This window comes from Haliotis asinina, chromosome 5, assembly GCF_037392515.1.
Source record: "Haliotis asinina isolate JCU_RB_2024 chromosome 5, JCU_Hal_asi_v2, whole genome shotgun sequence".
Taxonomy (NCBI): Eukaryota; Metazoa; Mollusca; class Gastropoda; order Lepetellida; family Haliotidae; genus Haliotis; species Haliotis asinina.
In genome coordinates, this window is record NC_090284.1 from 54,030,825 (window position 1) to 54,056,161 (window position 25,337).

The 25,337-nt window shown below is 37.9% G+C and overlaps 1 protein-coding gene across 3 annotated transcripts in view; it reads right to left on the reverse strand.

Annotated features, from left to right (window-relative positions):
- Window positions 1-466: 466 nt before the first annotated feature.
- LOC137284822 (methylcytosine dioxygenase TET2-like) overlaps window positions 467-25,337 on the reverse strand; it is a 45,778-nt gene continuing 20,907 nt past the window's right edge. Inside the window, exons 1-9 of one of the 3 annotated variants that reach the window (XM_067816820.1) lie at window positions 23,968-23,991; window positions 10,610-13,487; window positions 8,491-8,581; window positions 7,295-7,388; window positions 6,574-6,782; window positions 5,831-5,975; window positions 5,039-5,128; window positions 4,300-4,437; window positions 467-3,232 (exon numbers count right to left, since the gene is read on the reverse strand). In XM_067816820.1, coding sequence (XP_067672921.1) covers window positions 1,520-3,232; window positions 4,300-4,437; window positions 5,039-5,128; window positions 5,831-5,975; window positions 6,574-6,782; window positions 7,295-7,388; window positions 8,491-8,581; window positions 10,610-13,445 — 5,316 coding nt within the window. In that variant the 5' untranslated portion in view covers window positions 13,446-13,487; window positions 23,968-23,991 and the 3' untranslated portion in view covers window positions 467-1,519. Of the gene's footprint in view, window positions 3,233-4,299; window positions 4,438-5,038; window positions 5,129-5,830; window positions 5,976-6,573; window positions 6,783-7,294; window positions 7,389-8,490; window positions 8,582-10,609; window positions 13,488-20,101; window positions 20,108-23,967; window positions 23,992-25,337 lie in introns of those variants that run through there. The other 2 variants (XM_067816821.1, XM_067816819.1) reach the window with 2 other exon arrangements.

Below are 25,337 nucleotides of genomic sequence, written 5' to 3' on the forward strand. Positions count from 1 at the left end.
TATATAACAATTGCAACCAATGTACAGAAGACATTCCACACATGGAGATTACTTGACATTTTGAACAAAACACAGACACAATACATACTGAGCTTAAGTCACACTCCTAGCCTAGATGCTACCTGATACCCCTTGACTGAAGAATCAGATCGTCCAGTAATATTAACCAATGTACACAAATTACAATTCAGCTGCCTTAATGAATCAAAGTGATGAGGAACTCAGATCAGATCAACATGGATATCAATTCCAAGCATACCCAGATTAATTTTCTAATAAGGGTTTTCATAATGTATTCATATTTTCATATTTATAATCATGATAGATAGCTTTTGAATATCAGTTTATTACAAGTGTAGTTATCTTTGTCATGGCATGAAACTGATTATCTTTAACTAAAATTGAATTTTTCAGAGATTTCTCCCACACTTTTAAGGTTCTAATTTGACTTAATTTGGGGCTAAGTAACTAATTACATTCTTCACTCATAGAAACAATAACAACATGCACAGACACTATGCAAGTATGTACGAATATGTTCAGGCATTTCTTTGAATATACACAGCATGTATATTCATAAAGTATACTATTTCTCTTTAATAAAGTCATATATGGGACTTCATATACATGTGAGTATACTAAACAATATATTGAAAACCCCTGAGTTAATAAGAGTCGAGCATTACTGCCCATTGCCTTAAATTATGCTAACTAAAATCACTATCATATAAATTATAATTAATTAGTTGTATACAAGCAGTATCAGACATGCATTACACTGAATTACTTTCAAGAAATCAAGATCACAATTTGTCAAGTTGTCATACCATTTACAATTCTCAAAATAAGCTCTTTCATTTTGTGAAATTAAATTTCTTGAAAATTGTCAGCATCTCACAGCACTTTCTCACAGCACAAACATAGTAAAACCACAGAAAAACGTTCATAATTGGGAAAATAATAAAAAAACAACTTATGTAAATAGTCATTTCCAACAATCTCTTAGCTAGGATTACTATCAGAAAAACCTCACATTTGTGCCAGTTTAAGAGATGTTTGGACGAATGAAACGGTTGATTATTTTCAGTCGTTGCACACCTTTACCACACTGATGAATACATGACATCTGTGGTGTTCGCTTCTGTTTCTAAAATGTGACAATTCACTTATAGCACAATTTAACACATACTGAGATGAAAGACATAACAGTCAACACTTTATCTTTAAAACATAGCACTTCCTCTCTCTGAAGCACAACGGAATAGCCAAAAACAGAATATTCACATTCTATCCAAAAATACAAGATTAACATGGTAAAAACCTTAACTGTTACTTTTTAAAAGATGAAGCGACTTAACAAGAAAACAAATGATGTGAATGTTGGCACAACAATGTTACAAGCTGTTTGTGTAGGATGTTAACAATAACAAGAATGTTCTGATTCTAGAGATAAGTACTAGGATGGTAAATGCAAACATATAAACCCAATTATCCTTGAACAATATATCTGATTGGTCGATCAAACCCATCGTTGATATGGGCCTGAAACCATTGGCTGTGGATCTATCCAGCGTGTAATAATAGAGTCTGTTGTCAAGGAAACGCCATGTCGAACAGGTGCGTCCCACATGTATTTGTACTGTGCTGCTGAAGTTTTTGCAAAATCTACAGTTTCCTTTTTCTTCTTCTTTTTAACAATTTTCACAGCTCCATTGACGGCCCCATTGACGGAGACCTCATTTTCAATGGGGTCTTTCATTTTCTCCAACTTCTTCTTTCGTAACATTTCCATTTTTCGTTCATTTTCATACCAGCCATGATGCCGATAATTCAAATTTTTATGTTGGTAGAAAACAAGACTTATTCTGGTCGGATGATAGCGGTTTGGGTTTTTCAGAGCAGTAGTCGCGTGTAGTTCACGCTTGGCAACTTCAAACAGCACAGCACCATGCCCTAGGGCAATGGCAACACCACCAATGTTTGGATCACGGAACACTTCTTCGTTGTACTCCCACTCGCATTTGACAACAGTTGGGTCTATTATACACTCAGAAGGCTCATTGGCATTAAACCTGTTCTGATTCCCACAGTCTGATGCAGATTTGTCTGCACCTCCATTGCACATTGATGTCCCTGCTGGATTGCAAGGTGCCCTATTATTGAACCCCACAGGGTTGTTACAGTCAGATTTGCCATCTGCACTGGAATGTTGATTCGGATGTTGTGGCAGTGATGATGCTTGATGTTGCATAGCTGGGTATCCAGATGGACGTGGTTGATCCTGAGTTGTCTGAGGATGAGGAGGACCTGCTTGACCTGACATTGGACCAGGCTGGGAAGGCACTGGTTGGGAAGATGAATATTGAGGTGGTAACTGAGCACCTCCTGGTCCATTGGCACACAGCTTTTCTCCGTTCTGCATTACAGCAGCAGTCGACAACATGTCCAGTGGCGATGAGAATGAGTTGGATGATACTTGATGTTGTTCCTGAGATGCACCATTTTGAGGAGTTGATGGATGGTGACTGAATGGCATATGACCTTCATGTTTTAACCGCTGATCTTGAGAGTTGGGGATCATTCCATTTTGCTGCCCTTGGTTTAAATGTTGACCCTGTGATGGAGGACAATTGTGGTTTGGAATATTAGGAGGGTGTGGATTATGATGCATTTGATTATTTTCCATCTTAAAATGGTTTCCAGCACCGTCTGATTTTTGATTGTTAAAAAAGGACATTTTATTAGCTGCCCATTTGGACAAGAAAGTTCCAGGAGGGAATGTACCGTTAGCATAGAAGTAATCCCAGAATTTGCCATACAGTTCATTAAAGCCTGGGAGATAGGAGTGAGACATGAGATCCTCGAATGAAATGCTCTCATTGCTCACTTTCTTCATCAGATGTTCCAGCATGGCTTTCTGTTCTTTACCAGGGGGTGGTTCATTTTGGACTGGAGGCTGTGGTATTGCCTGTTCTTGGTCTTTCTTTTTCTTAGCATTCGGGCTGTCTTTCTTGGCTGCTTTTCCTCTTTTCTTTGGGGTAAGGGGTTGAGATCTCATTTTTGCCTCAAGTGGATAGTTGGACAGAACTTCAAGGCATCCATTTCTGATCTTCTCCTGCTGCCCTTCAGCACTTCCAGATTCATCTGTTGGGTCGAGAACATACAGAGGCAACACATGAAGCTGTTCATCGTCAGGCTTACTGAACCCTCTGTGCTTAGTCAAGGTTACGACCTGGGGAAAGAATTAAAAATTATCAGTCAGCATAACAGTTCACATTAAATCACTAGTTTTATCATCTGAGCTAGTCACCTTAAACTAAACAGTTGTTATGTGTGAATGACGAATACAGTTTGTGTCTTGTTACTGTCTATATCTGGATTTGTACATCATTTATTAGACTTTTAACCAATAGGAATTCCGTTTGCAGAGCTTGCTTTTGGGAGCTGGACACTGCACTGTATTTGATACGCAAATTCAAAATTTAATCATAGATGCAACCAAACAAATAAACATAATTAAAACACAATTTTCATTCACTGAAACATAATATACATTGCAGAGTATGAAAAAACAAATAAACTAAATTATAAGTGTACAATCAAAAATCAGAAGATGTGGCATGTATGGGGAGAGGAGTGGGGGAAGAGAGGAAGGGTAGTTTTCTAAATTGAATTTGCATTTTTATAATTTTTTACTGTAAGACCATACTTCTACAAAGTTTTTGTGATGCATGAAAAATGAACTCATACATGATTCAATATGTCCTTTACATATTTAAGAATTCGGTAATAGAACTTCAGATTGCATCCTTTTCTCGATCATCTCGAGATTTGTATAAAGTGGTGTTCAAGATTTGGGAGGATAACCACTAGAGCACATAAATTGATTATATAGAAATTAAACAAAGTATTTCAGAGCTGATAAGATGAGAGAGATGACTGTGAATAGATTGTGATGTTTCAAATCCATCAACATGCAACAAAATACAATTATTCCAGGGAATGAAGTCATACGGTTGTGACCAGCACACCAGACATCGACTGTGACTGTGAGCTTGTTTGTGTGTTCTATGTTGCACTCAGCAATATTCCAGTTATACCACAGTCTGAAAACAGTTGAGTCTAGACTGACTAGACAATCATGTGATCAACATCATAAGCATCTATCAACACTACTATGTCCTTTGTCAACCAAGTCAACAAGCCTAACAACCTGATCCCTTCAGTGATACGACAAGCATGGGTTTTTGAAGACTAATTCTGACCCAGGTCTTTTACAGGTCTTGACCGTGTACTCACAACTGTGCTGCCATTGTTCATGTTATGAAGATCCTTGTGAGCATGAGCACAGAAGTCTACACAGGCAGTTACTCCACTGAACGGACGAGCTTTGTTGTTACCGAGGCGGCATTCACCTCCCTCTGCATCAAACTTGCACTAGAATGGACAGAATATCCAAAACCATATAAACTTCAACTGATTCCATGGTGTTGAGGACACACCCACTAGTTACAGACTCTTAAAGGATATGAGTTGATGGAGCCCATGTTGCATTGTTGAACTGAAGACGGTACATACTGGAAATCATTGTCATAATCTTTTATATCAAAAAATAAAAAAGCTTTTTTTATTAACTTCATAATATTCCATTAAATTCATACATTCAATACACAAAAGGTACTGAGGTCTTTTCTTAAATAAAATCAAATACACTTCAGATATACATCTAAAATACATAACATCAAAGACCTATAAAATGAGATACAGCTCTAACTGCAAGTCCATTTTCATTCAGTAAGGCTTTGAATTGGCAGTATGGTTGAATCCCTGGCCATGTCATACAATAGACACTAACAGGTGGTACTTGTTCTGACTCTGCCTATTAGGAAGGGCACTATTTCAGGGTATTACATTATTACAAGCAGTCACACATGAATGAACATCACACTATATGTGCAGTCATCATAAATATGACATTAAAGCTCATTTAAGTTAATCACACCTTTAATCAACTAAATATTTTGAAACTGAGACAAACCTGATTACGATGGGCATCTGGTGTCACTGTCTCATACAACGGTCCCACCATAGTGGCCAGATTCTGTAGCCTCTCTTCAAGTTCAGGTTCCTAATTACAATACAAAGCACAGAGTTATTACTATTTCAGGCGTAAAACACAACAACTGTTTACTTTGACCTCCTATCTCAACCATAGTGGATCCTATTCTCCAGTAATATAATATAAAGGTCATCATGCGCTTGTGTTGATCACAGGAAAGGTATTTCACGGCTACATGTCAACCCACTTGAAAAATCACTTACTAAGAAGTAAGTTTTTTTCTATTTCAAAACTGTTGTGTTTTTCACCACTTTTACATATTTCAACAATATTACAGAATGTGATACTGGAAATATGTTTTGCACTTTGCATCCATGTGGGGAAGTGACCTTCAGAGTGCTAAAGCAGCCCTTCTTTTCACGCAAAATGAGTTTTGAATAAAGATAAAAAATATATAAAAAATAGGCTCCATGAAACTTTACCATTTTCTAATCTTAGCTAACACTATGTGACATAAGTAGAGGCATTTGGATCTAAGTAAAGAAGGAAAACGGATAGTGTATAGGTTCTAAAGATAATTTTCAATTTGAAGAGAAGCCAAGTTGGATACGGCATTTTAAATCCATCTGCGCACACCTAAACTTTCTAGTGGTTGTGAAAGAGAGATCCTGGATTTGAAGTAATGATGAAGGATTACAATATTCACCAGCTATTTAATGCAGAGTTAAGAAGTGAGTTATTTGATTATCAATTAGAGATAACTTGTCGCACCTTGACTGTGTCCTTGAGCTTGAACTTTCTTGCATCCCGACTGCGAGCATATTTACAGCCATTAAAATACATGCTCCATGAACAGCCAAAAGAGAATGAAGCACCTCGTCTCACCAAGTCAACTCCCTGACAAGCACAGGTTTTTCTGAAATAAACAAGATGTCAATCTTTAATCTGTTTGGAACAAACTGACAAGGGTAGAGTTCAGTGAAAACCAAAGACAAAATTCTGAACAGGAACATGACAAGAGTTGTCTCCCCTTGTCTAGTTTTGACATATATGAATCTTACCTTGCATGTCATGAAGTTACTTTATTTACATTCAATATGCCCTACACAATTCCAGCATCTTAACATTTTAATATCTGAACAGATATCAGCCCCAGCATCATGCTATATTTTGGACAAGTACAGATTCTAGTAAATATTTTGTTGGGTTGAGTCCCATCCATTTAACCCACTCAACCATCATGGCTCTACTGAGAAAGTGTTATCCAAATTATAACATGTTACATTTGACAACTCTTTAAATGGTATTGTGATCCCATGAATCAAGTGATTGGCAGTCGAGGTGTCATGCAGCAGACATGACACAGACATGACAAAAGCATATCATCGGACAACCAAATGCTTGATAAAATGTGAAACATTCCTACCAGGTAAGTAGACATCCAACATGATGCCTCAAAATTATTTAGTGCTGGGAACTGTTTACTTCTAGATCGCCTGACTGCGACACCTTACCTCTCATTTGTACCACATCTTCTTTCGGTCTCGTATCCTAGCTTGGTAACAGTTCCACTCAAGTAGCTGTAGAGATCATCAGCAATTTCTGATGGTACCCCATCCCAAGCCACCATGACAGAAATGATGTAGGCATTAGCACAGAAGTGGCCAGGGCGATGGCGGAGGACACAGAGGTATTTCTCCTCTGGACCGGACCGGCGGATAATCTGTAGGAAGACGATGAATTGGATCTGAATAATATGCTCTAATACATAGTTATCTACATCCAGGTACCATACTTTCTTCATTATAAGTTTAGGTTTAAACTGCACACTGCTGTATTCAAGCTATATGGCGGCGGTCTGTAAATAATTGAGTCTGGACCAGATAGTCCTGTGATGAACTGCACAAGCATCAGTCTGCACAACTGGCATATGATGACATCATCAATCAAATCAGTGAGCCTGACCACCATATCCTGTTAGTCACCTCTTCTGACAAGCATGGCTTACTGAAGATCAGTTCTAACCAGGATCTTAATGGGGGGTGTACCAGAGTTTGGGGGACCCATTCTAACAAAGGTCACCACTATGTGAGAAGCAGTAGACCTATTTCAGGACCTATTCTTCAACCTATTAGGGTAACGCGCATATGCAAATCTATCAGCTAATATACAGTCACTAAGTAAATATAAAGTCATGACTTTGTTTTCTGCCTATTCAGCACATTTAGCTCTCACCCATTTTGCAACAGGACATCCTTGTGAGCTCTTCCCTTCCTTGCCAGTGTAGATTATCTTCTCTATACGTATGGCTTTGCCTGTTGTGCCGGTTCTAGAAAGTCAAATTGAAACCATCAGAGCTACCACAAAATGTGAAAAACAAAAGCATGATAAACAGTCACAGGCTATCTGAAACATAACCTATTCTATCTTAATCCATATCAGGGTCAAAAATAACATCTGCACTTACATGACTCCTCTACATGTTATACCTTCAGACAAATACTGTCACTACTACAAAATTCATTACAGTTAATCATTGATGGTAAAATAACTCAAACATTTAGTGAAACAACAATTTTCCCAATTCAGTTATCATAGGTCATATATGCGCCAGAGGCCTTTGTCAGGGCTCGGGTTTTGTATTGTGGTAAAAATGTAACAGACAGCGTGGTTAATGTCGGTGGTGGTGGTCAATAATAATGATAATAATGGTCAATCAGTGGTCGGTCAATAATCATCAGTTTGGTCAGTGTACAATATCAAGGTCAGGCTGGCATGATCAGGACGTATTCATGTTCGTCTCAAGTACATATTCACTGGACTTGTCTCTAAGGTAAACACAAATAGTTTAAATGATACCCTTCTCAAAACGTAATGAATAAGAGACCAGGGTCCTTGTCCACTTAACTAGACTTGCTTCTATGAAGGACAGAATTACTATACATCCATCCATTCATTCAGCTTTCACTGCAGTCATGAAGCAAGGGTAATATTTTACTAAAACCTGGTAAGAAACAAAGCCCCCTCCCCCCTTGGAGCTGATAAAGTACGATAACTGCACTATCATTGCTTACTCCTAAGAAATCCCACAGGGAGTGTGTGGAAATCAAGTAATTTGATAGCCCTGCTTTACATGTGCCACAGCATTTCAGTGTCTCGTTTATGCCTGTGTTTGTCACAGCTCATTAGACAGCAGGACAGTTTTATCAGATTGCTGTGTGCCTGTGAAAAAGTTATTTCCTCTTTATAGTTGCTATGCACTAATATTTTGTGTTAACAGTCACATGACTGCGTCTGGCAGTGGGGGAAGAAGTCCTCAATATCCTGAACACACACCCAGAAGTTTTTCAGCAAATTTCTTGAAGATCCTGAAACTGCATGCCGCAGGGCAGTATTGAGTTTCATGCATATAATATTTGTATCCAACTCACCTCTGTTCCAAAAGCTTTCTGATTGATGGGATATCGGGGCCAGACCCAAGCTGAGTGTAATAGGGACCTTCAATACTCTCATTCTGGGCATCTAGAACACGACAACAGATATCCTCCCAATACACGCTACCAACAGGTGTTTATCATGGTTTACACAGACTTTAGACAATCAAAGACATGGTGACTAACGGCACTTTGGGGCTCATGTTCCAAATTTCTGAGTCATGCAAATATTTTATTTAATAAGACACTTCCATTATGATTCAAACCAAGGCAAGGGCTGTGAAAGCATTCTCTGTTATATTGTCCTCCATAGGTAAGAAACCTTACTTTTACTGTATTTGGTGGAGGTATCTGGATTCAAAGTACATGGTCATGATGAAATATTGCATCAGTTTGTCTGGAAATCATTTGGCACTATTTTCCAGCATTGTTGAGTCAAATACACTGGAATTACATCATGTAAAATCCTGGTATAGGTTGTCCTATGAAAAGAGCAACTGCACCAGCGAGGACAGGTTTGGGCTTCCATGTACATCATAATGTAATAGAATCATGCTGCTGGGTTATGTCAATAAGCCCAACTTAACACACTCAAAATAATGGCTTGTAAATATTTTCAAAACCCTGCTCCTCTGTAGAGTATTTAAGATGGTTAAGGATTTCAAAAACAGGTATATGTAAAACATAGAATTATTTCTAAATGCTCTAACTGTCAATTTGAAAAGAAAGGTGTTCCAGTGTGTTAAACCGTATGCACATTTCATATAGAAAAAAAAAGTGATTTCAATGTTGTTCATTCAAATAAAAATTAATTGATAGTTTTTCATTGTGTGAAAATTTTTATCCACATATTGATTGTTACTATGTTAGAAGACATCAAGCATCTCCAACCAAATAATATCAACAATTTTGATTTCATCAAGTCAAGTTTCTTCATTGATCTACCTAAAATGCAACAGTATATTGAGAGTGTAGGTAGCCTAAATACAAAAAAAGTTGCAAACACGTCACACTTAATCAAATTAATTCCATATTCCAAGCTCAGTACCAGACAATATTGAAACAGAAAGTCTAATGCTTCTAACAATCGAAGTGACAAAGTCATAAGCACCTGTTGTTTTATGACCTTAACCTTTTAGTGAAGACTGATGGTATATATACTCTTCAAAAAAAGTAGGTCTTCATTTTTTTTATTATTTACGATTAAAAATATTTAGGAGATTTATCAGAGTCAATCAATGTTGATATGATATTACTGAATGTTTTGAGAGTGCATCACCATTTGCACTTCCTTACAACCATAGTTATTTGAAATGAAGTCACTTTTGACAGGTGACTGGTGTATGGCATGGAATTTGTATGTTTACGATTTTCAAGTTAAAACGAACCACTAGAAACAAACACTAACAAATGTGTGATTCAAGATGATTACTGATTAATTAATGTTCTCAGTGATTTCTCGACCTTCTTGAAAAAACGTCAAAATCAAGAATGGGTCCCCATGCACGTGTATGGGACTACTGCACTGTGCACGTGCATATCATGCATTGTGCTTAGGGGTATTAATAGAGGGAAATGGAGGTGTGTTCATAAGATGTCTGTCCTTTGTCCTAAGTTTGTTAACGTTTACACTTCCAATCCAAATTGAAATTTCATTATCCCCTACTTTTTTTTAAGAGTATATTATGATACAAATGTTACTCTACTATACTGTAATGACAATATGACAGATGTTAAGCACAAAAGACAGTTCCCATGTATTACAAATTGTTTTTGGTTATTTTGAAAGTTTCATCAAATTCCAGTCATTATCGTGTATATACATGTGTTTGAGCCACCTGTACATGAATCCAGGATCCTGACAGTTCATTCAAGCTGAGTAACCTTGACCTTCACTATCAATTATGACATCCTTAGTTTCCAGGTATACCTGGGATGTAGACTGGAATACCACTAACATCTGTGATAAGCAATTGGGATACAAAACCAAAAATAATTGTGCTGATGGCATGAGCAATGTCATGTAAAATTGTATTGAAAAAAAGTATCAGGCCTTAGAAAGTATAAATGTAACACAAATATAACAAGATCTCAAATAAATTATCAAGGTACTCACAGTTGGGTCCTAAGCAATCACAGTTAGGAACCTCAGACCTGTTGTTCTTGAGTCGGTCAAAGAGTTCCTCCTCTGCTGATCCAAACTTTATTGGAATTTCATCAGTTAAGAGATCATCATCATCAACATTGAACTGGACTTTGCAGTTCTTGTCTTTTGTTGGCGTCGTCTGTGGTGTGGTGGTACCTTCTGGACTGACTCTCATGCCTGGTGAAAGCTCTGGCATTTTCACATCAACTTTGCTGTCTGTCTTTGACTGATTGAGCGCAGATGGCACAGACGGAGGAACTGGTTTAATATCATGTGGTGGACTGTAATTTGTGGACAAAAATTCAGCATTTTTACTGGACAATTGTTTATTTGGAGTCAGTCCATCACACTGTATCTTACTATTCACAATTGCCTCTGTCTTGTTCAAATATTCATTTAGCATTTCGGGTGGAATTTGAACCTGATGATCATTTATTGGGTTTAGTGAACTATCAAATATACTCTGAACTGAAGCCTGTAGATTGGCTAATGGATTGGCCTGAGTTTCGGGCCCTTGATCTAGTATATAATCCTTAACAGGATGTTTTGTTTCAGCAGGTGTCATGTTGACTCCAAGAGTCTCAGGCTTGATGGAGGAAGCTACAGTGTCGGATCCAGTAGTAACAACTGAGGACCCAGCACTAAGACTTGTCTGTTGAGGAAATGAAAGACTTTGGGTGTTATGATATGTGGATGACATTGGAGTGTGTTCTTGAACAGGAACCTGCTGCTTTTGAGATCCTTCAGGATGATTTGATACTGTCTGGTTCAATGACACTGAGTTTTGTGAGTGTTTGTTCTGGCAGTGTGGAGACAGTAGATCACCAGTTTCTTCACAATGATTACAACAAAATTTATCCAGATTCCCACTGCTTCCTCCAAGAACATGATGAAGATTCTTGTGCTGAGATAATTTTGATTCTTGAGCTGATTTCTTACACAGACTAGGGTGTAGAATAACACTTGGATCATCATCATCTTGAAACTGAAATGGATCAGCACTAACCACAGGTTCTCCATCACGTTGTGACTGAAATGATGGGAGAGAATTTGGAGTAGCAATTTTAGCACTAGACAAACTTTTATGATTCATCAAAGGATTTCCAGCAGGAACTGCTTCTAATTTTGGATCTTTGATAGCAGCCAGGATCTGAGCAACCTTCTTGTCCTCTTGCTGCTGCCTGCTCAGATCTGTGTCCAGAGGAGCAGCCTCTGAAGCCAACAGAGGAGTTTTGGGAAACCCTGGCTGATGTTGTGGAATACCTTCAGGGATGACCCCATCAACCTTTTTCTTTACTTTCTTCTTCTTTTTAGGCTCTCCATCTGGCGTCAAGTTGGCTGGTCTTTTCTTTTTGAGTTTCTTGCCTGCTGGCAAAGGCATGACATCCTCCATTGGCTTTGTGTTCTGATCAAGATAAAAGTGATATTGGGGAAACATAGCAAGAAGCTGTCTGTCAATATCTGAAGCCATCAAATCTGAAATTTTGCTCTTATCCGGGGTCTTTTCAACCTTAGCTTTGGGTTTCCTAGGCTTTTTAGGTTTGTTAGGTTCTGCATTCACTGGCTTAACATCTGGCAGAGAATTCATGTTGCCTTTTTGTCCATCAATATTAGTGTTTTTTACTTCAGAATTGCTTAACAGATTGCCATGAAGGCCAACGGAATTTGAAAAATTACTTTCTGAAGACACTGGGTAGCTTGGAAAACTTGCACTGACCCCCTTGATGTTTTGAAATTGTTGATCAAAGTTTCCTGGCATCATGTTATTCTGATTGCCAGGTAACTTAGAGGGTGGCGGCTGTCCTGCTGGTTTGTTAGAGTGAGATGCCATAGGATCAAACATCTGGCTAGCAGAGGCAGGAGCTCCTGAAGGACCAGATGACATCACAGTTGAGCTTGAAGCAGTTGTTGTGACAAATGCATTCAGTGATGGATATGATGAATTTGTACTGAGAATGTTGTTATCTTGATTTCCCTGAGACGTCTTCCAGTATTGAGGACGAGCATGAGGGGGCAGCATTTGTGGCGATGGTTTCTTGAAAGATTCTGAAGTCTGCTGTGGATGTTGAAGGTGTTGGTTTGGCTGTTGTTGCATCTGCTGCTGTGGGTGTTTCATTGCCTGTGGATGCTGTTGATGAGCAACCAGATTACTCATTTGTTCCTGCATATTTAGTTGACTTCCAGGATTTTGAAGCTGCTGCCCTTGCTGCTGCTGTTGCTGCTGTTGTTGTTGATGATGTGATTGCATGTTGAAATGATGAGGATGAGGACTACCATGTCCTTGGTGTTGATGAGCCATATGTTGGAACTTTTGGCTTCCCACCTGTTGTTGCTGCACCTCTTGCTGACTTTCTACTTGTTTCTGAAATATATGTTGCTGATTTCCCAGTTGTTGCATGTTCTGTGGATGTTGAGGATGTTGCTGTTGTTGCTGCATGTTCTGTTGATGATTATCGAGAGGCTGCTGCTGCCTTTGTTGTTGAGGTTGACACTGTTGGTTTGCTAACTGTTGATGAGGAATATTTTGATGATGTGATGACTGAGGCTGCTGCCCTAGATGTGGAAGATGATTAACCCGCTGTTGTGGATGTTGCATGTTCTTTTGGTGTGGAAGTTGTGGTTGCTGCCCTACTAGCTGCTGCTGCTGCTGCTGTTGCTGCTGCTGTTGTTGATGTTGCAGAGCATTCTGAACATCTTGTTTTATCATGAATCCCTGAGGACTCTGAGCCATGTCCTGCAGGTCTTGCCTGGAAGAAGGCCTTGAGAGAGGCCTGGCCAAGGGTGAAGATGGAGCAGACATCATCATACTGGCCAAGGATCTGGGACTCGGGGAACCATACTGAAGATCCTGGAATGTAAATGCCTCATATTACAATATTTGTCATATGACAAATACATGTCACAAAGAAACTTTTCATTACTCTACTAATAAGTGAATAAGATAATATTATTGATTGATAGGATGATCGTATTTAGAAAACAAATGCAGCTCTATTTCCAGGGTGATCATATCCTCAACATCAGCAACAATTATCTTTCAGTCACTCTCACTATGACACTTCTTAGTTGCTTATATGTATTTATGGTGAATTTACAGCTGGATTTAGTCACAATATGGCTGAAATTTTGCCAGTGTGACTTTATATTTTAACTCACTCACTCTTAGTTGCTACCTGTCCTCACCTTTGTTTAAATATAATGCCTTGATGTAACAGTAATGTTAATGTACATGACTGAAAATGCTTGTTACAAATTCAGTTATTTTATTTACTGAAATGAATGATATGGTGATTATCATCCATCATGCTCACAATGAACATCCTTCACCATGTTCATGATACCCTAAATGTGATTTCATTCTGATTTGGTTGATCGTTGTTTAATGTCAAACTTAGTAACATTCCAACTATATGGGGAGCGGGGAGGGGGTTGGCAGCCTGTAAATAAATGAGTCTGGACCAGACAATACAGTGATCAACAGCATGAGCATCGATCTACTCAAATGGGATACAACGACATGTATCAATCAAGTCTGCAGGCCTCTCCACCCAATCCTTCAATCGCCTCTTACAACAAGCATGGGTTACTTAAGACCAATTCTAACCTGGATCTACATGATTTCATTCAGGGACAAGTGTGAAATACCATGGCCTATTTTGCCCTGAAAACTCCATAAGGTGTGGCCATAATGCTCAGTCTCTCAATACATATAACTCTGATCAAAATGATCATTTAAATTGAAAAGGAGCTTCAGTGCCTGTCCCTGAAGGAATCTAGGCTTGCTTTAATTACAGCTGCAGCAGAACAGAAAGGGACGGTGAAGTGTACATGGTGTGGTTTTGTAGCATGATAAACAGACTAGGCATGGCCACATCAAACACACTGTCACACAGTCCCTGAACTACATTACTTTCCCTCCTGCCCAGCCCTCTCTGCAATGCTGAAGCCTCAAATGAAGCAAGTCTAGATTCCTCTGAATCTGTGGTCTCCCTAGGTCTCCTTTTTAATCTAAATAGGTTTATTTGCTACTATCCAAATTATGTATTCAGAGACTTATCATTAGTCTACTAACACACCTATAGCAGAAATCTAGGCTGAAATCTAGGCAAGCATCTGTGTCTATACACAGCTATGCTCCACTCAAGGCAATTAGGTAGAATAAGAAGATGAGCAGTGAGGCGGTAGCAGGGTGTAATTCTACACCTATCAGGTGTCTGCCAAATGTTTATCTATAGTTTGATTTACTGTTCACAGATGGTGAGGATACCACTGGCCTAGCAACTGCTCAAACACTACAGCAGATATTGGGCTCATAGTGCATCATAAATATATATTTAGTTGTTTGTAGTAAATAGATATAATTTCAAAATGTCAAACTCCTGTTCATTCCAATTGTCCCTCCATGTTTATATTTTTAGATTTAAAGATTTAGATGTAAATAAGGCAAAATATTTAACACTGTCATCATTAAATATATAGGCTTCAAGACACTAACCAAAATGTTCGTCTTACTCATCTTAATAATGTAATAAAAGCTTTGTATAGATAAACTTAATATAGACTATGTTATCATTGATTACAGAGCTCTCTCTCTTTCTCTCGCTTTCTCTCACACACACATATACTGGAATATATTCTACACATCAGTTTATAGTGCACTGTAATGAAGAGTTCAGTCAGCTGGAACAAAAGTGCATGTCTGCATGCATACCTCTTTGATGTATATCAATCCTTACATAAACCTACATTGGTTAGAATATCAAAATGAATACTATCCATTCATCACACTTGAGTACTGCAATGACACATTACATAATATGTCTACTTAGTCGAAACAAAAGTCGAACCTATCAAACCATGCTTCAGTGAACACATACAAATATTCAGTATTTGTACAGGGCAAGCACATTAAGTCATCGTGAAACCTGATAAACAGGTAACCTCCCCACACAGGTAGGTATACACATGCAGACCAAGTACCTGTGACCTAAATGTGCCATGAGCCATTCAATCTAGGCATAACTGGGGGTTGTATATATGCTCTCTCTCAGCTCAGTGCTCCTTGTCAATCAACATGTTTCATGTGACCTAGATGATATTATCATCCATTTGCAAGTCTCCTTCAAATGAATTCCTTGGTAATAAACACTTTCTAATAAGAAATATACAATTCAAGTTGTCAATAATTATGATCTGATGGTCAAGAAAGGTAGTATCTGCTATTTGCTTAAGAAATTTCATTTTAAAAAAGCCCATAAAAAACATTATAATAACCTTTATTAAGTCAACAGGTCTGTGCTATATGTCAGATAAAAGCACTTCTGCTAAAATATTTTTTAGGTACCATATCATCAATATGAAATTAGTAGGATGAGTTGCTGAGCAACATAACAGAAATCTGGCAGTGAAATGCATACTGATGTGAGGACTGCAATTGGGGCCATAAACAGGAGTTTAAAGGTCAAAGGTCATGTGTCATTACTACACAACATTAAGAGAATGAATGGGAGGGTTGCTGAGGAGGTGATGGATGGGGATGAGGTAGACTTGCTAAGTCTCTAAGGTAATAACATAACATATGTCATAATTGGGATTACACTTTCTTATTAAAGTACAAATTCTAGTACTTATTTGGTTAAGTCCCATCTGGGATTCAAAACCGCACCTTTAGAGTCAAGCATTTAATTTCCAGCACACGTCAGCCGCCTAACCCACTCAGCCACGGCGACTTCCACAAATAAGAGTCATCAGAAGATGACATATTCCAACCCCCAACCCCACATATTTGAAAGGACAAATCACTTAGATTAAGTTTGAATCATTTCCATGGAAGCCATGAAAAATATAAATGCCATATATCTGTAAACAGCAAAAGGCACCACTTCAAGATCAGTCTCATATATCTGCCTAATCTGTTGAAAGATACCAAATGGTTTTCAAGTTATGCTCTGGAAATGAAGCCTATCCCTCCATTTTGAGACTAAGTCAGAATTGTTTCCATGGAAACCAGGAAAAATAAAAATGCCAAAGCATTGTAAATAGCAAAAGGCACCTTTTTGTGGTCTGCCTCAAATATCTGCCAAGTTTTGCTGTAAGATATTGAATAGTTTTCGAGTTGTGCTCCAGAAACAAAGCCCATCCCTCCATTTTGAGACAGAAGTCAGAATCATTTCCACTGAAACTGGGAAAATGATAAATCACAAAAATCTGTAAATAGCAAAAGGCATCACTTTAGGGTCCCCTACATATCTGCCAAGTTTTGCAGAAAGATATTTAGAAGTTTTTGAGTTCTGCTCCGGAAACGAAACCCATCCCTCCATTTTGAGACAAAGTCTGAAACATTTCCATGGAAACCCAGAACATTATAAATCACAAAAACCTGTAAATAGCAAAAGGCACCATATTGGGGTCTGCCACATATATCTACCATGTTTTGCTTTGCTGACAGATATTAGGAAGTTTTTGAGATGTGCTCCGGAAACGAAACACACCTCTCACTTTTGAGACAAAGTCTGAATCGTTTCCATGGAAACCAAGACACTAAGAAGTCACAAACACCTGTAACCAGCGAAAGGCACCATTTTAGCTTCTGGTTGGTATATCTACCAAGTTTTGCAGAAAAATAAAGAACGGATCTTGAGTTCTGCTCCGGAAACGAAGCCATTCCCTTCATTTTGAGAAATAGTCTGAAACGTTTCCATTGAAACTTTAGGTTTTGACTGATGTATGTAACAAATTTTTCAGAAAAATATTGAATGGTTTTTGAGTTCTGCTCCGGAAACGACGCCCACCCCACCATTAGACTAACACCAAAATGTTCCCATGGAAAAACAACAACAAAAAGAAATGCCAAAACTCTGTAAATAGCAAAAGGCACAACTATAGGTTGAGATTATTATATCTATCAAGTTTGGTCTAAAAATATTGAATGGTTTCTGAGTTATACTCCGGAAACAAAATTATTACGAACAGACGGACAGACAGACGAGGCGTCAACTATATCCAACCACATGACATGCCAGGGGGTATGAAAAGATAGTCGGACATCTAGTAGTCTAGACTGTGTGCTTTGTGTATCCCTCTGATAAGTGTGTTATCACTCTGAGGTTATCTTTAATAATCAAAATGAAATATCTAAATGAAAGTAATGAAACAGACTGGTGTTCTTACTATCATCTTATGTTGCTTCTTTAAAAGATAGAATTACTATACATGCATGAGCTTTGCATTCAGTACAGCCTTAGAGCAAGGTAGAAAAACACTTCATTTGTAAATACACATAATTTTGACTGTAAATAACACACAGATATAAATAGGAAAGAGGCCCCAGTAAGTTGGGAGACCTAGGGAAATCTAGACATATATTTTATTCAAAACAGATGACTGCACAATTATGTCTTTATCTTCAAAGACAATACAACCTTTAATCATGAAAGAATAACATATAACATTGTTTAATCAATTAGTGGCATGATCATGTTAACAGCCATCACTGCATGAATTGCTCCGCATGTCCCTTTGTAGCTCTGTCAGTCGTGTGTAATGCTCCAAGATCAATAAGTTCTGTTGATCATGAATGTTACCAAGCACATACAGTTCACACAATAATGTTACCAAGCACATACAGTTCACAAAATACAAACTGCACAAAAACATGAAACTCTATCAATCAATGAAAACAACTTCACATCATTCCCACAAAAAGTACACCTACTACACTCAAAACAAAAAATTCATACTCTTGAGCTCTTTGTGCAAGAACCTTACAACAATGGTAGCTCAGGGACGAACAATGATAACAACTGGAGGTATCCATTTCAAGCACAATAAAAGACCAATAACAAGAAGTGACAACTACAAGCAATGTCTATCACTATCGCACCAGTGAGTTACACTGTTCTAAAGACTTTGCAACTGACAAATAACATACATGCTGGTATTTACCTGCAATTAATGACAGCTGTTTAGGTCAACCAAATGCTCCTCCAAGTGAAATATAGGTCACTTACAATAAGATCAATGATGTTCAGGTACCACGACAACGCTGCAAAACTCAGCGTTATTATTGATTTTACTGCCCAGCGACATTCACTATAGTTTTGCCTCTCTCCAGTCAGCCATTGAGTGACGAGAATCTAAAGTAATTATTTCAGCGGATGGTTTTAAATCCATGAAGTTGCACAAAAGAAAAAGACGCACTCACCTGGTGGTGATGGCTATTGTGTGTGAATTATTTGAAGTGGGGACAGAAACTCTCCGACAATAAAACTATCAATAGACGGCAATATAACTGGACAGTGTAAATGCATCATTATGTTGTTTTTTGTCAGAGGGGTAATACTTGACTCATAAGAAACATTCATCCATTGAATCAGTGTCACTCAGCTCAGAAACAAAACAAATCAGAAATGAAAAAGATTGTAAATTTCACAATTCCTGTAATTGGTGAATTAATTTTTTTTTCCAAACAAAACAATTCAAACGTTTCAAGCATTTCACATTTTGTTTGTTTTTTATCTGGAAATGTTATAAACATTTCAGTGAAAATGTCTTGATTCAGTAAGGAGGTAAAAAAACCAACAGACACACCAATGTTTGATGGGAAAAAATGAAACCAATAAGAAATGTTTTTTTCCATAATGATGAATATCCTTTTGACCTACAATACTTGTCAACTGAAGACCATGTGAGCATGTAGTGACAGTTTAAATGCAGTAGCAGTTCAATACATCACACAACCAGCACAGTCAAATGTGCAAGCAAATGTTTGATAATAGCTATACTCTCAACATATCACATTCTCTTTGATCTCAGCAATAATCCAGTTCATATTTTGTCCATATTCTCAAAAGATGTGTTGAATAATTGAGATAGTCCTTTCCTAGGTGTAGTAATGAGTATTATATTTGCTGCAGCTGAACAGAGTGACATCCATACATATAACTTGAACATAATCCAATACTGAACAATGTAGCAGTATCTGGCTACAGGAAGTTGAACCCTGACACATCAGGCCTCATGTGTTTAGACTAGATACAAACCACCAGTTGTGTTACATTAGCAAGAGCCATACAGCAAAAACATGTGGAGTTTTTCAGAGTAATCTCCATGATTGCTTCTCTGCAGGCAAGCTTTCCTTTGAACCTCGCAACTTCAATGAATGTGTGTCTTTTCCATGTTTCTGTTAAATAATGTTTGTTAACCAGCTCAGCTGTCCAATAATGCATGCTATTCACTGTTCTTTGGCTAGTTTATAGTTTTAGAGTCTTCTAACTTGATCTTTTTACAAAATGATCATATTTTAGTATGACTATCCATTACAGAAAATCACCTTTGTGTAGATGTAAGACAGTGAACCTTTGCTTGACCTTTCAAGTTTATAATCGCAAACACTACAAAGTGAATGCCTGAGAAACTAACCCCACAGAGGATGAAAGGCAAAACAGCAGTGTAAATTATTACTGGATGTTGAAGATCTGGTGATGACACTAGGTGTTGCAAAAATGATAAGAATCCTGAAAGATAACACAAAATGCTTGTACCACTAAAACAAAAAAAAATAAATATGTATACATTAAGGAGAAAATATACCTAAAAGTAACCTTTCCAGGCAAAATACTATGCCATTTGGTAGATTACAGATTTCTTAAATACAACTGAAACAACAAACATTAAAAGAAACTGAAACAACAAACATTAAAAGAGGACATTTAATTATTTTTTTTAAATGCTGTCATTTTTAGTGAAAAGCTAGTTTCATCAGCCTTGCAGTCTCTTTCTGTTGAAGCACAACATATACGTGGTAAACAAGTAAATTTGAAGGGACATGAGAAAAACAGAGCCTTTCCAATTGTTTTTCCATCTTAAGGTTGACATAATCCTTAAAATGACTTCAAAAATCATCATCATCAAAAATCATTTCATAAAAACATCACTAAAAGAAATGCAAAAACAAAGCAAGTTCATCCTGGAAATGTTGTATGATATAACTTACAGCAATAAATAGAAAAAATATCAAAAAGAATATTGAAGATGAATGTACAGTCAAGAGCTACATACCTCTTATCTTACCAACAACAGCTGCGGTTTGAGACAAACATACAAAACCTGGAAAACCCCACTTCCAAATTAGTCTATCATCACGTTGGTCATGTGACCACCACACGGATCATAATGACCTTACGTTCGATCGTCGTGAATTAACCGTCCAGTACCTGTCAAGCTTCCTCGGTGTCACACTGTTACTTCAAACAGATATTTTGGTTCTGCTATCAAAATTTCATACGTACCCATTTACCTTACAGAAAATGTCAAGAGAAAAATACAGTCATGTCAGTACTTCATGTTCTATGAATAGGCATATTAGTTATTTCTGATTCTGCTTTCAAAAATCCATGAAAATGGACTTCGGAACAAAACAATTTTAGTGTACTCAAATGGAGGCAGGTCTTCAGGAATATATGCATTACTAAACTGACCTCTTTTCTAATGCCTTTTTCTATAAGATAAACATAACAGATAAACAGGCAGACAAAAACAGCTTTTCGTGATTTCCTCAATCAATATGACCACGTGGCAATGATGGGGAAACTGTAAAATTCAGTTTCAGTTCAACGATGACAAGCACAGTTAAATTCTTAGTGTGTCCTCAGTTTGCCCAGTTACTGCAAGAAAATACTAGTAAAAGCAGCATAAAACCAAACTTGTAAAAAAAACAGTAAACCAAACAGTAAAAAAAATGTAATATAATAAAAAGAAACCCTGAGACTTTCTTTATTTTCAGAAGCTGTGGAAATCTAGATATGCCACATTTTCTTGATTTGCATGGGCTTTTTTGGATATATTTGCTTCAGGATCTGTATGACAGACTAGTTCACAGCTACCAGTCAATCTGTCTGTCCCATTCTCATACTTTCCCACATCACCCTCTCTGCCTAAAACCGCCCTTCACCCTCCAGCCCCCCACCAAATGTGATGGCAACCAAGCTCAAAAGTATTTCTGTCTGTCCACACCATCTCCTTCGCCATGCATTAGAGTCCCTCCCCTACAAATGCTTTCTAATAATGTCAAGATGACCCCCCACCCCCTCACTCTACTGCAGCCAAGCACCTCCCTCATCCCATTTGAACTATAACTTAGTCTCTTAGTTCTGTCCATCTCCTCACTACCATTAGCTTCTAACTTAGAACTGTCCCACCAAATCCCTGGCGACGTACCTCAGTAGTCGATCCATCTGTCCCAACTCTAAGTCTTCCATTCCCCTCAACAACAAGAATTGCCCCACCCTTGCTAATTTCCAAACTCTCCAAACATCAACATCCTTCCGACTCCCATCCAGATCTTCAGGGTTATGGCTCAACAGTCCAACCATCTGTCCCCACTCTCTGTCTTTCCCTCCCCTCTCCACCAAGAATTGTCCCACACACATCATCGCCCCCATCCCCACCTCTATCTTTCCATAAATCAACTCCCTGTACTATCCCACCCTAATGCTCACTGCCCATCAGTCTGCGAAGCTGTCCCCACCCTTAGTCTGTTTTTCCCCTTCTACGCCAGGAACTGCCCCACCTCTGATTTACTTCACACACAACTCTATATACCTGTCCCCACCCTAAACTTATCCCTCCCCTTCTCTACTAAGGACTGCCCCACCTCTGATTTACTTCACCCACACTAACTCAACAACTCTGATTGAACACAGCCCATGTCAGCTGATCCCCTGACACCCTCTCCCCCCCCCCTTCACTCCCAGCTTCTGTAGAAGAGATAAGGTGCCTGCCAACACATGTGGATGAAATAACCCAGCAGCTGATGGCTTACACAAACACAGGTGTGCTTGATACTTTCTTGCTCTTAGTCATAAACCTGAAAAACCTTAAAAGAAATGCTACAAAGACTGCAGTTTTGCATACATTTCGTCAAAAGGTAACCTCCCAAACATGATGCTCATAGATCAGCAGCAAACGTATCTCTGTTTTACAGGTATGTCTATCTCAACAACAAAATAATATATGCACTTTTATAATTTCCATCTGAGCTGTTAAGTGTATGACTAATATTTTAGTATCTAGGTAACCAGTACTACAGACATGCCATACATACCAACTAATGATATTTGTTAAGCAATACTATTTAATTGGTTTACACTGTGAGAAGAAAATATTATGACAAATATTTGTTTGATTCATAAATACAAAATTATCAATTACCACAAAAAAACAAACTGATTAATCTGCACAACCAAGATAAGCGGTACCACACATAATTACAATATTACAATTAAGGTAATTTTAATAATGAAAATAAACTCATTTTCAACATATTTCATATATCTTAATTTTCTTTTACTACCTATCTGCTACCTAACAGGAATTTTTCGCACAGTAATTTGTGTACCCAAGAAATGTAACAGTCAGCTCTTATTCCCGTATCCAGTTCTTATCAGTTTGTTAAAACTATTAACATCGAGAGCTGGTATATTACCCACACCATGAGGGCAGACTTGTTTTATTTGTTTAAGCGATTCCACATCACTTACACGTTTCACATCTGAATGTGTAATGCTACCCATGACCTCTAAGATCCAACAGTGTTTGCACTGGGAGAAGGGTTCAAACAGAAAATAAAGTGTATCGTTAGATTTCTAAATGAGCCATTAGGCTGATGCACATCAAAGGTCTAGTTATTTATTGCAAATAGTTCTTCATTAAAACTAAAAACTTTAGGGGAATATTGTGCCGTGATATATTATAATTGTCACTATCAGGTTACTGTGTCAGAATGGCTCCATCAACCAAAGCCAATGTTTTTTCTTGTCAGTAGAAAATAAATTGCCTTGGACTGAGCAAATGATTAAGGTGTTTCCAAACAAGGGCACATCCACCATAGCAAATTAACAGTATTGGCAAATTAATTCCGTTAGCACTATTCACTCATATGTATCATATGCATTTCACAAGCATAAAATCATTCTGGATTGCTAGGAAAATTATACATAATCCAGTGATCAACAGCATGAGCAACAACAATAATCTGAATCTTCATGGGTATTTACCTTATTATAGTGATGAAAGATTTCATAGCATTATGAGAGAATTGTGTAGGCATTAACCTTTTCAAGAAGCATATGTAGTGCAAAAAATTGACATATAACTTTGTACACTATCCTGTCAAAGCACTAAAGATTTACTGGTCCTATTATGAAGTATGGGAGTTCTGGAAACAGTGCCCTCAAAGAAATATATAGTCTATAAAACCTTTTAATACATCCAAATTTCTTGGTACTATCATAGCAGGGGAGAATTCATCCCATAGATAACATCCTTACCTTTTCCTCTTGCTACTTTCAGAGATGGCTCAACTTGTTTTTTCAATCTAGATTGGTTTAGGTATAATTTAATACATATAATGTGCAGTCATGGTGCACGACTAGGGTCCAGTGAACTTATTATAAGTCGATCCTGTTTTCGTCTGCCCTATTAAATGCCTCCATTCATTTCCCTCCTAGCAGGTGTGAACAGGGAAATGCCCCCCTTTCCAAAGTGACAAGCACTCTATACATCTATAACCACTCTGATACAGAGATAGCACTGCTGCAGTGTGGCATTGTTCCACTCCGCACACAGACGACACCCTCACTGGCAAGTGCGCTAGCCTGATCAAGGTCGTCTGAGGTCATGTTCCTGCTTGGCTCGTCTGTCTCCTAAACTGGGTCACTAGACGTAAACACAGTCACATGGGCCGCAATGGAATCTAAAGAGAAATTGGGCCAATATGAACTGAAATTTAAGAGCATCGTGGGGCTAAAATTAGACTCGGTCTCCTTTGGGTAGGCCGTGGTTAGTGTCAAAGTCTGACAACACGGTATCATCCCAATACAATAGGATTTATCGGATCGACCTGTACTTCCAATCAAAGACAGACGCTTTTGAACAACGAAATCAATGAAATCAATTAATAAATTTGAATTGTCATGTTTTCAAAGGATTTATACATCTTTTAATATTCACTATATAGTATGAGGATATTTCATTCATACTATTCATATCATTTCAGCTTTCACTTACGACCGAAACTGACTCACTGAATGAAACAGGGAACTCAATTGTTACACTCTAAATGACTGATCCCGCTATCTTTCTGGATACTCCTGGTGTTTCTTTGGGGAAGTGAAATAATGTGTAAAAGCAACATTTGTACTATGATAACAGTTTATGTGTTTGGGGACAAATGTTTTCGCCTGAATAACAACATGTAGTAAATGACTGTCTGAGATGACCCGTTATACGCGAGTTAGGTTGATAAAAAACTAGACTTGCAGATAAAAAACTAGACTTGCAGTCTAGATACTGTGTCGTTACAATTTTCCTCCTTCAAAAGAACTATTTAAGACCTTATAGGCATTTTTGTCCTATCAGTAAGTTTATAGTGCTACTTCACTTTTCATGAAAACCTACACTTGATATAATGTTACAGAGATTGAAAGGGGTTGCCTTACACACATCTTTACGGATCCACAAAACAGTCACATCCTAGGGGGCTCATAGGTATTTATAGTTTGAATACAACTATGACAATGAGTGTTATGGGTAACAGCTTCTTTCTGATATGTGTTATACAGTTTATATCCTCCATGCTACTACGTCATCTGAAGTGGCAAGACTAGACTATGAAATGTTATATATGTATACTGGTTGG